Source organism: Saccopteryx bilineata, chromosome 6, assembly GCF_036850765.1.
Source record: "Saccopteryx bilineata isolate mSacBil1 chromosome 6, mSacBil1_pri_phased_curated, whole genome shotgun sequence".
Taxonomy (NCBI): Eukaryota; Metazoa; Chordata; class Mammalia; order Chiroptera; family Emballonuridae; genus Saccopteryx; species Saccopteryx bilineata.
In genome coordinates, this window is record NC_089495.1 from 196,239,608 (window position 1) to 196,255,727 (window position 16,120).

The window sequence follows — 16,120 nt, forward strand, 5'->3', positions numbered from 1 at the left end:
AGAGGCTTTTTGGTTTGCTTTTAAAAATAGGAAATGTTACAGTATGTTTATAGCTGATGAAAATGAGCCTATCAAGAAGAAGAACCTGACAGTGCAGGATAAAAAGAATAATTCTGGCCTGACCAGACGGTGGCGCAGTGGATAGAGCATCGGACTGGGATGCAGAAAACCCAGGTTCGAGACCCCAAGATTCCCAGCTTGAGCGCGGGCTCATCTGGTTTGAGCAAAACTCACCAGCTTGGACCCAAGGTCGCTGGCTCAAGCAAGGGGTTACTTGGTCTGCTGTAGCCCCACGGTCAAGGCACATATGAGAAAGCAATCAATGAACAACTAAGGTGTTGCCACGAAAAGCTGATGATTGATGCTTCTCATCTCTCTCCGTACCTGTCTGTCTGTCCCTATCTATCCCTCTCTCTGACTCTCTCTCTGTCTCTGTAAAAAAAAAAAAGAAAGAAAGAATCATTCTGGAAGATAAGTCCTTGACTGTGCAGGAGAGGGGAGGGTCATCCAGTGCACCTGTGATGTTGGGATGTCCCCATCACACATGGTTGTGGGTTCCTGGCTAGCAGCACTTGCTATTTCTATGCTCTTTCTCCCTAACTAGACCGTTAACTTTTCTGAGGCCTGGAACCGCCTTCTCTAGGATTTGAATTCACCCCTCCTTTGCTGCTACCACCTCTATATTCGCAGCTAACACAGCATTTTCATACACAATGTCCCACTAGGTCCACACAGAAGTACAACTAGTCTGATGTGACTCCAGGGCCTGAGCCAGGTGCAAGGAATCGGTCCACTCCTACCCTTGCAGTCCGGTCACACCTTCAGAACCCCACTTTTGTGGCTTCTGCACATGCTGCTCCTTTTGCTTGGTACCTTTCCACATCCCGTATTTCTGGAAAATTCCTAATCATCCTTCAAGATGCAGCTTGAGTAACTTCCAGAATCCACCCCCCAAAACAAAGTTCATCACTCCCTCTCCTGTGCTCCATTGCACCACCATCGAACTATGCGTTAACTTCTCCGTCTCCCTCAGAGACAGAACAGAGCAACTGGTGTGCAAAGAGCCTGACCCAGAGATTGCACTGCACAAATAGTCGCTGAATGAATGAATCACAGATCTGGGAGCAAAGAGTGAATAATATAAGAAACAAGTGGTACTGAAATCCATAAATGGCTTAGCCTTTCTTGCCTTAGGGACTAGAAAACCATTTCCTCCTGTGCTGCTCAGAGGCTCGGGGAGGAGGCGGTAAAGGGGGAGGTCCCAGCTACTCTGAAGGCTGTCACTGGTAGCCCTCAGCCGTCAGCTTCTCTCGGAATTGTCCTCAGCCAGGGGAGCCGCCTCGCCCAAGTGTCCTCTCTTGGAAGCATCTAGTTGATTAGTTGATACCGGGTAGGAAGGCCCCGCCACCTTGCCTCAGTAGGACACTTCTGCAAGGCGATCTCGCCTCCAGCGCTTCCCTCGGGACAGGCGAGGCTTCTGTTGAGACCACAAGGGCGGTTCAACTTCTTTGCCCAACCACTCTGCTGTCCTTCCTTCTCTACGGGTGATATTCCCAAGGGTACCCCAATAAACCCCGTACTCAAGCCTCCCTCTCAAGGAATCTGTTTCCAGGGAACCCGAGCTCAAACAACCGTCGGATCCCCAGCCCAGAGCTGTGTCTGGCACATAGCAGACGCTCAGTAAACATTTATTGAGTGAATATGCTGTGTTTATTTTCTCTTGGTCTGTCTGTCGACCAAGGTTCCCGCCACACTTTGCCCTTCAAGGCCTCCTCGTGTACAACAGACGCTCAATAAATGCCCTCGCTCTAGATGTCGGGGGTTGGAAGCTAGCGCCCCAGATACCCCCGGCGCGGCCGGGACGCCCGAGGAGATGGAAGAGGGTTCCAGGCTCGGGACGCGCAGTCTGCCTTCTTTCCGAGTCCTCCAGGACTAGTATAGACGGCGGCGGGGGGTGCGAGGGGACGCAGGCGATCAGTGATCCGTCAGTCCCGCAGAACGATTACTTTTTAAAACGCCAAAATGGCGGAATTCTTTTTATTCTTTCCTTTATGGCAAAAATAATAATTATCCCATTTTCCGTTATCAAAATCAGAAATGAACGGAAGGAAAGAGAAAGTTTGCCAAATGACCTATTTCCAAAACCCCGCCCTCTACTATACACCCTGCCATTAATAAAAAAAAACAACAACAACTCTTAATTGATAGCATTTCTCTAAAAACGAAGCCTCCTCTCTCCCAGCCTCCAGATCCCGGCCCGCAGCAGCAGGGCGGACGCCCTCCAGCCCCGCACCCGCCCGGCCCTCCGCACTCCGCCAGACTCCCTTCGGCTCCCGCTCTCCCGAGCCTCTGCCCTAGCCCGCGCCCCCCGCCGGAGGTGCTGGGAAGGAGCGGCGCACCGGGGCCGCAGACCCGGTCCCTCACCGTGAGAGGCGAGGCGAGGCGGGGCCGGGGTGCGCGGCGCTCCCACCCCCCGGGTCCGAGCCCACTGGCCTGCGGTCTCCCTACCTGCGAGGCCAGCCTGTGGCAGCCCAGCGCGGACCCACGGTCCGAGCCCAGCGCGGCACGCGCCTGCGCGCACTGGGGGGCGGGCCCGCTTCCCTGCAGAACGCGGGCGCGGACCGCGCGCGGCACTGATTTGAGGGGAGCGGGCCTGCGGGTTGGGCAGCACCCGAGCCCTCTTCTTGCCTTCCTGCGAGGTCTGGCCGCGTGGGCCTAAAGTCCCTTCCCTCCTGGGGCCCGACTGTTGCGCGGCGTAGGCAGATGGAGACTTTTTCTGCCAGCCACAGCCAGCAGCGCGCAGGCGGGTGCACACACCACCCAGATGGAAGAATGAGCCTGGTGGTCCCCCAAGCTGAGAAGGCAGTGGCGGAAGATGAGGCTACACTCCTGCAAGCCCCTCGGCCGGGTAGCTGCACTATCCAAAGCCTTCCCCCTGCTCCTGCCTTCTGCCTGCAGAAAGGGAGCCAGGGAGCTTCTTGAAACGTCCCGAGAGTTAGTGGTCTGTGACCTAAGCAGGCCACGCGCGGCGTGGGTTCTGACCTTGGCCCTGCCCCGGTTAAAGGCGGTATTAAAACTGCTCCTGCATTTGGATGATTCCACTTACATTGGCTGAGAGTGTGACCTGGGTCACATCACTTGATGCTCCTGGTCCTTCCTTCATTTCTTCATTTGTAAGAACAGTTACCTACTTCCTGGCATATGGTTGTTTTTAGTAACCATTCCTGTTGAGGTGTTGCCTTGAGCAAGTCAATGCTCCTCTATGCTTCAAGTTCCTTAGCTGATCTATCTCTTTGCCTCCACAAGATATAACTAGTCAAATCTCCCTTTATTGGTTCCTGTGGCAGAAAATACTTCTCTTTCTTACATGTCACAGCTATAACTTAACACAGATTTGTGTAATTCAAGAGGGCTTGCCTGGTCAAGGCAGAAAGGAGACTTCTCGCTCCATCCTCCACTGCCGCCCTCCCCCGCTCTCTGTAAAATCAATAAATAAAATGAAGGAAGGAAGGAAGGAAAGGAGGAAGGAGAAGGGAAGGGAAGGAAACATTAGTTTTTGTATTCCTAGCACCCAACACAGAGCTGGATGCTGAATTGGTGCTCAATAAATGTCTATTGATTGACTGAATGATGTACTGCATGCAGATAAAAACAGCACTTCTTGATACATTCCATAGCCCCAGTCCCTCCTCCCACACCAATGCTTTTAATCTAATCCTTTAAGGTGGTGGCCACAGGTGGGACCTCCAGGCTCCTGATTTCAAGTCCTAATGAGAAAAACTGTTCCTAATTAATTATAGGCAAATTCCCCAAATTGTTGTGAGCACCAGGTTTAAATGTACGCAGCACCTAACTATTCTGGTTGCTACGCCAATGAGTTACATGTGTTCTTCCTTGCTGTGAAGCCAGTTTTTAATCACATCTCAAAATATTGGGAACAGGATTGCATCAGTTGAGGATGCTGGTTGCCATAACAATAGGTTTCTTTTTACACACCAGTACACACACAACCATCCACTCATTTTTTTTCCTCATCTCTACCCCCAGGCTGTGCTTGTTCCGGATTCCAAAGGGTTTATTTTAGGATTTCAGATGATTAAAAGAAAGTGGTGAAGCTACACAAACATGGCTTCTCAGCAACATGCATCCTGGAGACAGTGATTAAGACAGACCAGCAGAGTCTGAGCTGGAGAACCCTGAAATGAACAACATAAATTTGAGTTGCTGAGATACTATTTTTCTGCTCATTAACAGTATGTTGTTCTTCACACCTTGGGTGAGCTGGCTTGCACGAACACCTTCAGGGATGGAAGGCCCTGCCCCAGCTGATGTGATTTGGAGAAGGTTCTGCCTCTTATACAGCCAGTTTGTTCAGCTGGTTTAGTGTGCCCTCGGGAGGAACTGAACAAGTCCAATCCTTTTCTCAAGTCACAGCTCCCTTTTACAAGTTAAGAGGCCCAGTATCTTCTCCAAGTCAACCCCCTAACCAAGAATGGACTCCAATTCTTCAAAAATATTGATGACTAGAAACACCGAGAAAACTTGTTTGTGAGCAGCCCACACCTTTCTGTTTCTACAGGTTTTAATTCACCATTGGGGCAGTTCATATATTTCAGGAAAATCATCAGGATGTGCCTTGTTTTTAACCTTTGTGTGTGTGTGTGTGTGGCAGAGACAAAGAGTCAGAGAGAGGGACAGATAGGGACAGACAGACAGGAAGGGAGAGATGAGAAACATCAATTCATCGTTGCAGCTCCTTAGTTGTTCATTGATTGCTTTCTCATATGTGCCTTGACCGGGGGGCTACAGCAGACCGAGTGACCCCTTGCTTGAGCCAGCAGCCTTGGGCTCAAGCCGGTGAGCCTTGCTCAAACCATGTGAGCCTGCGCTCAAGCTGGCGACCTCGGGGTCTCGAACCTGGGTCTTCCACATCCCAGTCCGATGCTCTATCCATTGCGCCACCACCTGGTAAGGCAGGATGTGCCTTTTTATGTAAGTGTGAAAACACTTTTGGTTCCAGCAGCATGGCAGACTTTGCAATAGGGAGGAGTCCTTTCAAACACAAACATCCCCAAAACCCTGGATAAAATATTACAAGAAAGGAAGCAAGCAAGCATGCTAAGAAGGGAGGAAAGTAAATTCATTGCTGAACTTATAAGAAAGGAAAATCAGCAGGAGCCAAAAACAGAGCGGCAAACAGAGCACGGAGTGCTGATGCCTCCCTTGTCCAGGAGGTAGTTACTGGGTAGAGACAGGAACCAGCTGCTAGGGACTTGGGTTCATCCCACACATGATGACAGGCGGTGGGATATTGGGTCCATGTGATACTGGGAGTTGGAACTAAACCCGGTATATAAAGACTGGACACCCCCAACCCCTGGAACATATACTTGTGGGCCCCCTGGTGGGAAAGGCAGGGGAGGCCCAAGTTTCCACCAAACACGAGTAGCTTCAATCCGCTTTTCTCCCTGAGTATGGCTGTATTTTATCCAGCACACCACAGACTGAAAAAATTTCTATCCGACTTTGGGAATTGATGCTTATATTTATAATCACTAGAAAATTTTATCTCAGTGAGTGCCAGAGCCCCAGCTGTTTCTTTTACCCACCCTGCTAAATATCTGAAACTTGTTCTCAACATACTGTCAGGATTCATGTTTTATGATGATGCTGAGGCACCCAACAAAAAAGAATCAGTTGATCAAGTTGTATTAGTTTACTAATGCTGCTAAATACACATCACCACAAGGTTACTAGCTTAAAACACCAATCTATCTTGTAGTTCTCGAGGTCAGAGGTCCAAAGTGGGTCTCACTGGGTCTCAAGGTGTCAGCAGAGGCTCTGCACCTTCCTTAGTTTATGGCCTTTGACTCCATCATCAAAGCCAGAAATGGACTGTAAATGCCACTTTACGTCACTGTGACTCTTACCTTCTTTCTCTTTTAAGGACCCTTGTGATTATGTTGGGCCACCCAAATAATTCAGGATTATCTCATTTTAAGGTCAGCTGATCAGCAAATTAAATTTTATCTGCAACCTTAGTCTCCCTTTGGCATATAACATATTCATGGGTTCCAGGAGTTAGGACAGGGGTCAGGAACCTTTTTGTGGCTGAGAGAGCCCTGAATGCCACATATTTTAAAATGTAATTCCATGAGAGCCATACAATGACCTGTGTATGTTACGCATTATCCAATAAAAATTTGGTGTTGTCCCAGAGGACAGCTGTGATTGGCTCCAGCCACCTGCAACCATGAACATGAGCGGAAGGAAATGGATTGTAATACATGAGAATGTTTCATATTTTTAACGTTATTATTTTTCTTATTAAAGATTTGTCTGTGAGCTAGATGCAGCCATCAAAAGAGCCACATCTGGCTCACGAGCTATAGGTTCCTGACCCCTGAGTTAGGACATGGACATCTTTCAGAGACCACCATTCTGATTAAAAACTAACAGTAGCCTGACCTGTGGTGGTGCACTGGATGGGGTGTTAACCTGGAATGCTGAGGTTGCTGGTTTGAAACCCCAGGCTTGCCTCTTCAGGGAAAATATGGGAAGTGACTCCTACGAGTTCGTGCTTCCTGCTCCCCCCACTCCCTCTCTCTCTCAAATCTGGGAATAGAATATATTTTTTGTGATAGAGACAGAGAGAGGGGCAGATAGGGACAGACAAGAGGGGAGAAAGATGAGAAGCATCAATTCTTTGTTGCCGTACCTTAGTTGTTTATTGATTGCTTTCTCATATGTACCTTGACTGGGGGACTACAGGAGAGCGAATGACCCCTTGCTCAAGCCAGTGACCATGGGGTCATTCATGTCTATGATCCAACACTCAAGCCAGTGACCCCACGCTCAAGCTGGCGACCTTGGGGTTTCCCATCTGGGTCGTCTACATCCCAGTTTGATGTTCTACCCACTGCGCCGCCTGGTCAGGCTCAACGAATAAAATTTTAAAAACAAAAAAGTCAAGCTGGTCAAGTAACTGATCTTATGAAGTGCTGATGGTCACAGTCACCTTCATAGCATCATGGTATAACATACATTATTCTCATAGCGATGGCAGAGATGCAAAAAAAATGAGCCCAACTGTGTGCTCTGCTCCCCCACCTTGATCTGACAGAGAGAAGCATCAGTTCACGGTTCTACTTAGTTGTACAACTATTAATTGCTTCTCATACCTGCCCTGAATAGGACTTGAGCCAGCAAACTTGGGGTCAAGCCATTGTCCTCAGGATCGAGCTGGTGACCTTGGCACTCTGGGATGATGCTCTGCCTACTGTGCCACTGGCTGTGCAAGTGCTTCTTAAGCCTTCTGTCCTGTTATTTCCTGTAGCTGCAGTAATAAACTACTACAAATTCAGTGGCTTAAAACAACATAAATTTACCTAACAGTTCTGGAGATCAGAAGTCCAAAATGTGTTTCGCTGGGCCAAGATCAAGGTGTCGACAGTAATCTAATCTACCATACATTCAGTGAGGCCTTTAATTAAAGTGTTTAGAGAATGTGACTTTGGACTATGGTGATTCAAAGTGCTTCCTGAAAACACCTATGAGCATCAATCATCTTACTAAAATCACAGCCACAGCTGGAGAGGCTTTAGTTCCTGCTAGGTCTGCAGAGGCAATGTCATCATTAGTGTTTTCCAACCGTCAGTATAGACTGGTCCACAAAAGAGTTAATCACCCTGCTGTTGTGATGATTACAGACCTAATAATCTTAGTTGAATTAGCATATGCTCAGGGTAATTTCTGGCTTGTGGTCCCAGAAATAATTTTCATCAGTTCCCAACTGCAAAACAGTCGAAAAGCACTGATCTATATATAGCAAAGGTGAATGAAAGCTGTAATTTATTTGTTCAGTCCAATGATACTGCTGTTGTCTACTCAACAATCACACTGAAATTTAGGTTCTGAATCTCCTTCTTCCTCTATGCCTATTATACAGAGGACGATGATCCATTATCTGCCTTAAACCTTCTTAATGTACAGAAGGGATTCTGCAGGGTTGTTTCCTCACCTTTTTGCCAGAACTGGCCCAGAATTCAGCTGAGGAAACACCTACTAAGGGCTGAGAGGTCACGTACTAACACTGAGGTTAGAACTGGGGAGTGGTGTGGCGAGTAGAGCGCCTCACTTAGAAGGACACTCACAGAGTACAAAAGAACTGATGTGGTTAGGGAATTCAGAACTGTTGCACTGAGACAGGGTCAAGGGGCTGTTTAGCCTGAGGACCTTCACAAGAGCAGAAAGTAACATGAGCTCTGTGGCCTGACGAATAAGCAATGGTTCCCTGGCTCTGCCCTCTGGAAAGGTCTGACCAAACCAGCAGCAATGAACACCGCAAGGTGTCCCAGGTAGTTCTCCACAGCACCACAAGTCGGGCTGTTTGGATTGCCGAACCTCCATTCCTGTGTCTTCTCATCACTTACTGAGTACTATACTGGAGGCCCATTTGTGGGGTTGCTGCAGGACAGCCAGGTATGATCATTCTAAATAAGCTATTTCAGATCTCAAAGGCCAATTACGTAACTGTATGCACTAATCTTTTTATTTATTTATTTACTTATTTATTTATTTTTGTACTTTTCTGAAGCTGGAAACGGGGAGAGACAGTCAGACAGACTCCCACATGCACCCGACCAGGATCCACCTGGCACGCCCACCAGGGGGCGTCGCTCTGCCGCGACCAGAGCCACTCTAGCGCCTGGGGCAGAGGCCAAGGAGCCATCCCCAGCGCCTGGGCCATCTTTGCTCCAATGGAGCCTTGGCTGCGGGAGGGGAAGAGAGAGACAGAGAGGAAGGAGGGGGTGGGGGTGGAGAAGCAAATGGGCACTTCTCCTGTGTGCCCTGGCCGGGAATCGAACCCGGGTCCCCCCGCACGCCAGGCCGACGCTCTACCGCTGAGCCAACCAGCCAGGGCCTGCACTAATCTTTTTAACAAATGGAAGCATACATGGTGGCTGGGATACAAATGTGCATCTATTCTGGATGCGGCTGCTGCCTCAGAAAGCTACCTTAGGCCCTGGCTGGATAGCCTGGTTGGTTCCAGCAGTGGTCGGCAAACTCATTAGTCAACAGAACCAAGTATCAACAGTACGACTGAAATTTCTTTTGAGAGCCAAATTTTTTAAAACTTAAACTATATAGGCTGGTACATTCCTTATCGAGGCAGCGCCCGCACATAGTATTTTGTAGAAGAGCAACACTCAAGGGGCCAAAGAGCTGCTTGTGGTTCGTGAGCCGCAGTTTGCTGACCAAGAGGTTAGAGCATCATCCTGAAGCAGAGGTTGCCAGGCTGATTCCATCAGGGAACATATAGATGACTATGTGTTCCCCCACCCCCTCTAAGGTCAATACAATAAATAAAAACTACAGTAGATCTATGCATTAGTGTATACCCTAAGTAAAAAACAAGTTGCACAACACAACTCAAGGTATGAACAGCTTATTGTAGCCCACAGGCAGTGACCAGAGAAGTCAGGGCAGATACAGATACAACAGTGGCTACCTCAGTAAGAGGGGCTCTAAAGGAGATACTGCACAGTCCAAGTCTGTATTACCTTTGTAATTATACCAGAACTTAAGAAACATACACTGCCACAGGAATAAAATTGGGAGAGGTCAGATAACGTTTTCAGAAATAAAGGTAAATAGCCAACATTTAGAGTGCTCCAAGCCTAAACTAAGGACTTTAGAAAAGACAGTCAATGCTTCCTAGTTTATCTGAGAAATAAGTGTCATGGAAACTGTTCAAATTGCTACAAAATGGGTAAATTTTTTGTGAAAGTAAAAGTTAATATTAAAAAGATTTACTATTTTTAAGCCTTAATACTACTAGCTGGCAGGTGGTATTTATTACGGTATGGTTCTAAGTAATTTTCATATATAACTCATGGATGACACTGAAGTACAAAAAGGACCAAGGACTAGGTTGATCCCAAACTCATTATTTATGAACTGAAAACAAGTCAGGAACAGCAACTATAATTCAAATGGACCACTTGACAAGAATCTGGCACTAAATGGGAATACACAATAAATTCAAAACAAGCCTTTCCCTCGGTAAGCATTTTATTGAGGAGATAAAGCATAAATAAAATAGGTTAACAAAGTGGGGGAGATACCAAAGATGAAAAACAGCAACACAGGAGCAGGCAGGACCTAAACTGGCCATAAAGGCACTATGGTGTCATAAACAGTCAGGTAAAAGGAAGGGAATCAAGATGTTGCTCACTTCTCTTTTGCTCTCTATCAGCTTAATACACCACCTAGTCAGAGATCAGTATGTGGCATACTGTAGAACCTGTCAATTCAACTTGCCAGTTAGCAAGGAACTAAACATTTTACCAGTCAACTCCTTTCTCAAGGGGGCCAATGCTATAGTGGTTTAGCTATCTAATGACGTAGGTCTGCAGACACGGAATAAGACTAGCTTTTTATGAAGTTGGTCTTTGCTATTTCTAGAAAGCTTTTACAAGCGTAGGAATTTACCTATATCCACTACAGGCCAGCTAACCCTGTGGACAAACCTGCTTATTACACCATGGTGTAACACTAACATGAGATGTGTCCTATTTTTAGGGTCAAATTCCACCTTATAAAATCCCCATACCCTCTTTAAGTTTTTCTTCTTCCCTTAAAAAAATAAGAGAACTTTGGTCAAAGCCAAGTCTTAAACTAACTTGTCCTTAAAACACTCAAATCTGAAGAGCAGTGGAGGCTTGCCTCTTTCAAAGTCATTCACTTGTGTTCTTTCAAATTGGCAAAACAATGAACTATAATTATAGGCACCAGTTTCTACTCGAAATTCTGCAGTTTATATTGGAAAAAAACCCCGATTTCTTATAAACATCTAAATTAAAAAGTACCAAAGTAAAGAAAATAAGGCTTCATTATTCAAAATCCATTAATATAGGCAAAATTGTAAAACAGATTGACTACAAAATATTTTATTTTTAACTTAAATTGTTAAACGGGTAGTTACAATGACTTTGGCAAATTTGATTAACAAATCAATGTTATCCAAATTGAATAATTTATTGCTGGTCTGAGGTTTGCCTTGTTTTACATTTAAGTAGAATTTTACATTGTTTTCACAAACGGAGAGTATCAATATTTAAAGGAATTAATAGTGACCTAGTCAATAAGGCAATCATCTTGGTAGCAAATTTTTATTGAAATCTTACATAACTCAGGCTTTATAAAAAGCCAATATCATTGAAAATGGGTTCTCCCTCTAAAGCCTTAAGTACCCAAAGCCTGAAAAGGTTTAAATTTAAAAGTAAGCAAATAAAACAACAAAACCCTTGCAGCAGATCCTGCTGAAATACTTAAAAAAAATCTAAATGAGCTTAATCTTTACAAAAGTTATTTTAGCTCAAAAGCTATAAAATCAAAGTTATCTTAATTCTAAAAAGAAGGGAGGAGGTCTTCATGCCACCATTTTGTTAGAACCCTTATCTTTTTCATCAAATTTGGCCACAAATCAATATTCTGTGTGCCCTTGTTTTCAGAAGATTCCTCTTGCAGAAGAGGCCAAGTACAAACATGGAAGAAGAACGCCTAAGCAAGTAGGAAAGTGTCCCATAACAGTGTGCAAGAATGGCGAGTTCTGGGTTAATCTCTGGAACTCGATCTGGACCGTGACCTTGACTTTGAATGGGACCTAGAGCGGGATCTTGTAGCTCTTTTTGGTGCAGGGGACACAGAATGGGCCTTTGAGGGTGGAGCAGGTAGGGGAGAATGAGAACGAGACTGGCTCCTCGATCTAGATTTTGACTTTATGTCACCTTTTCCATTTTCTTTGGGGGAGCGAGACCGAGAACGAGACCTGCTTTGAGATTTCTCATACTCATCCTTTGACCTGCTTCGAGAGTGTGAACGGGAGCCGCGATCAGACTTGGGCTTCGATTTGCTCTTTGACCTAGATTTCCTGCCTTTTGACCGAGATCGTGATCGACCTTTGCTTCGAGACCTGGATCTGAACAAGAAAAGCCAGATTTCTCTTTCAATACCTTGCCAGAACACAAAAGTACTCTGCAAACAAGTACAGTAACATTCAGAGAAGACCCATCATTACTTACCTGGAGCGACTTTTTGAGACACTTCGTGATCGACTGCGGCTGCTCCTGCGACTCCTACTTCGTGATCTCCTTCTAGACCGTGACCTGTATGAACCAGGACAAAATCTTCATCTCAACACGTCTGTGCCACTTACAAACCAACAAAATGTAATTGCTTACAATTTAAACCCATCAAGCCCTGGCCGGTTGGCTCAGCGGTAGAGCGTTGGCCTAGCGTGCGGAGGACCCGGGTTCGATTCCCGGCCAGGGCACACGGGAGAAGCGCCCATTTGCTTCTCCACCCCTCCGCCGTGCTTTCCTCTGTCTCTCTCTTCCCCTCCCGCAGCCAAGGCTCCATTGGAGCAAAGATGGCCCGGGCGCTGGGGATGGCTCTGTGGCCTCTGCCTCAGGCGCTAGAGTGGCTCTGGTCGCAACATGGCGACGCCCAGGATGGGCAGAGCATCGCCCCTGGTGGGCGTGCCGGGTGGATCCCGGTCGGGCGCATGCGGGAGTCTGTCTGACTGTCTCTCCCCGTTTCCAGCTTCAGAAAAATGAAAAAAAAAAAAAAAAAAAAAAAAAAAAAAAAAAAAAAAAAAATCTGAAAAGAACCCAACGATGCAGCCAAAAACTGACCTAACTTCAATTAAGCATCAATTAAAATACTCCCATTTGAATTCTTTGTTTTTGGCAAATATTGTTTCCTCCCCTCTCCATTACCCTACAAGTTACCTTGATCTGCTTCCAGAATAAGACCGCCTATGGCTTGTTCGTGCTTTATCTTCAATGAGCCTAATATTTCTGCCATTAATTTCTGTTCCATCTAGTTTATCTAAAGCACGCTTCATGTCCGAGTAGGAGCGAAACTCAATCACTCCTTCGTTTGTGCGTTCTTTGTGAGCATCTGCATAAGTAACTTCACCTGCCTGTCTCATGAAATCCTAAAAAAAAACAAACAGCCACAAGACAGGTCAGACGCAAAAACCCAAAGAAAAAAAGCCTACCCTTTAAACATTAGTATCACTTTTATTTTGAATCATAGCACATACCTTTAAATCTTGCCAACTGCAGCGACTAGAAAGATTTTCTACAATAAGCCTGAATTCTGTACGAACAGGTGGTCCATATTTGTCTCTGCCAGAAGTTCTCCGACTGCTGTATCCACCTCCTCCACCTTTATCACATGAAGAAAACAATTAGATGCTTTGTAATGACAGGGACACATTTTTTTGAAAGTTAGTACAAACATTATCAACTTTTATTTACTGGAGTAGGACTTTGCTATTATACTGCTAAACCTTTGATACAGTTGTGATTTGCCACAAATTAAATTAAGGGCAAGCCAAATAGACTAAATCCAACTAAACTTCTCCTACAATCTGTTAGAGAGTGACTGCTCCTTTATTCAATTTACCTCGCTAAGTTTTATTTTACAGAACATTGTAAAATATAAAACTTAACTGATTACATGCATTTCTACATTTTACAAAAATGTTTACTAGTTACACTAAGTACTTACATCACAGTGTGAGGTTTTGGTGGTGGTTTGGCCACAAAACACGCAAGGTAACAGTCACCTAGTTCAGATTAACCAGTTTTGTCTAACCCTTGGAATCCTCACCATCACCCTGCGTCTAATGGCAAAAGGCTGCTGTCGTCATGGCTTCCGGTAAGGTCAGCCAAAGGGTCATAGGGCAAGGGTCACACAATGTATGGAAAAGCCAAGGCCAATCAGGAAAGGCAGTCATCTTAGCCTCAGTGGACACAGCCTCAGCCCCATTGGTCACTTTCAAATTGAAACATCAAGGACTTGTTAAAAAGTTTGAATTCAACATGCAACAATTTCAACATCAAACATTTCACATAACCCTCCCCCCAACTCCTCCCAGTAACATGCCCCCATTAGTTCAAATATAGCATGAAGCTTACTTAGATCTACTTGTGGTCAATACCACATTAAGTCAATATACAATTTTCTTCGGCCCCTGTCAATTTTAATAACTCAATATATTAAGATCTACACTTAAACCCCCCCCCCCATTGCCCGTCCCCACCCCAACTCCATCCCACCCTGCCCCCAAACTTCTACTCTAAGACAGTCACATTTCTGACTAACGCACTGACAGGTAAGCGAGGGAGATACAACAAATACAATCATCCCTCACTTCCTCCGTGGGCAGAGGCCACGACAGTGCTGACAGGGGCCCAGAACAAGCCACCCCCTCCCAACTTAGCAAAGAAACCCCAAATACCCAAACTCTGACTAAGCAAACCCCATAACCCAACCTCCGCGCTCCGGCGTCCAGGGGCTGCCCCTCCCGGCAGTCGCGAAGGCTGCGGGTCTCTGGGACACCTGTGTCAAACGACCCCGCCCATCGCGGCTGCCCGGGCTGGGAGGCCCCACCCCGCCCCTTCTACGCCTGCGCCCGCCCCCTGGTCCCAAAGGCGCGGAGCGCGCTGGGGGGGTGGAACTCACTGCGGCTTCCGTAGCTGTAGCCGTCGCGATCGCGGCGCGGGCCCCGGGCGTGCTCCACGATCACACGCTCGCCGCAGAGATCCTTGCCGTTCAGCTCGTAAACGGCGTCGTCGGCGTCGCGGGAGTCCTCGAACTCCACGAAGCCGTACCTAGGGGGCGGTGCGAGGATAGGGACGGGCGGGGGGATAGGGGCATTAGGACAGGGACACGCACGCGGCCCCGCCCCCTCGCGCGCTCCCGCGGCCTCGCGCCGCCGCCATCTTGGAGGCCGTGCGACGCGGCGCCGCGGCCTTGATCGGCTATTTTCTTTTGGAGTGCCCCGCCGATGCCAGGCGCGAGGCGCTGCGGAATGACACAGGTGCCCAGGTGCCAACTCACCCATTTTTAAGGTCTATTTCGAGGAGGCGGCCATAGCCACTGAAAAAGCGCTGGATGTCCTTCTCCCGGACGTGGTAGCTAAGGCGTCCTATGTAGACGCGCGGCATGTCCGTGGCGGGCGAGGGCCCCCGAGGGCTGGCAGTCGAACGGTGGACCGCAAGGCAGGAGCCGCGGTGCGGCTGTGGAGACGTCTAGGGCCCAAACACGCGCCTTCCACGACAGCGGCGGCCAAGTCCAGCCACACAATGGTGTGCGCGCGCGCCAGTGTTACGCTATAAGGGCGGGCGGCTGGGGCGGGGCCGGCGCGTTACGTCAGTGCGCAGCACGTAGCCTCCCGCGCCTTATTGCGGTAGAGCCCTCTGCTCGAGGGTGATCTGCGGGTACGCCGACCGCGAGATTTCCAGAAAGTGCTGTTCTACTTGCTCACAGAATTTACTCCACTATCTCTGTAAGGGCAGTATCCCGTCGTCCTGACGCGGACTTGTCTTCTAATTCGTACTTTCCAAAAGCTTTCCTCCGCGTGATCTCTTTGGGACTGGCGCTTGGGAGGCGGACTAGGAGAAACCCCGTCTTTCATTGGTCCTTGGGATTGTCATACTAGGTCTTTGTGGTCTCGATTGGTCCCTTAGTACGAGGCTTGCCCATTCTTGCACGGATTGGCTCACGCGGTAGGGAACGCGCTCATTTCACGGAATCCGAGGTTTGCGCTCAGGGGTTGTGACTCCGCTGGTGTCGATTTGCGAGCTCACGTTACCCACAGGCTTCTATTTTTCGTGGTCTCGTTCACAGCCGTCGTCAGCCTTCACCCCTTCGCTACACGTCCCCTTATCAGTCTGTGGGTCTTTTATGAAAGACTGGCAGCTAGAGTCACCTGTAGATTGCGGTGTACACGCAACCCAACACGCGCCGTAAGAGTTCATTCACAAAGGGAACACAGCCAAGGTCTCTGGCCCAAGAAAGTGGAGCAAGACCTGGCAGCCCTCCTACCGAGTTGCTCGCTTTTCCTCCCCCATATGAAGAGTCTGTCGCTCCAATGCCACCCCTTCCCCCATTGATTTGGAAGGCTCCTTACTCATGGGAGATATATACCTTTTTTAGTTTATCTCTAGCGAGGACATTTAGAACTGGAGAACTCGATGAAAACCCCAACGGAGTAAGTATAACTGGAGAGGGGAAGACCCAGAGTACTTTGAAACTTAGGTGC

General features: G+C 47.6%; 1 protein-coding gene across 1 annotated transcript; it reads right to left on the reverse strand.

The window, feature by feature from the left end:
- Positions 1-10,936: 10,936 nt before the first annotated feature.
- Positions 10,937-15,178, reverse strand: SRSF6 (serine and arginine rich splicing factor 6). The gene is made up of 6 exons (XM_066235340.1): positions 14,917-15,178; positions 14,539-14,687; positions 13,112-13,236; positions 12,795-13,003; positions 12,087-12,170; positions 10,937-11,983 (listed from the first exon to the last, which is right to left on the reverse strand). The coding sequence occupies exons 1-6, from the start codon at positions 15,021-15,023 to the stop codon at positions 11,620-11,622; spliced, it is 1,038 nt and encodes a 345-aa protein (XP_066091437.1). The 5' UTR covers positions 15,024-15,178; the 3' UTR covers positions 10,937-11,619.
- Positions 15,179-16,120: the final 942 nt, after the last annotated feature.

Excerpts from the sequence above, each read along its gene's own strand:
- SRSF6 (XM_066235340.1), bottom strand. The coding sequence starts at position 15,023 with ATGCCGCGCGTCTACATAGGACGCCTTAGCTACCACGTCCGGGAGAAG. Across the intron at positions 12,171-12,794 it reads TATTCTGGAAGCAGATCAAG|GTCACGGTCTAGAAGGAGAT; the intron begins GTAACTTGTAGG and ends TGGTTCATACAG. Across the intron at positions 11,984-12,086 it reads GTCTCAAAAAGTCGCTCCAG|ATCCAGGTCTCGAAGCAAAG; the intron begins GTAAGTAATGAT and ends TTTCTTGTTCAG.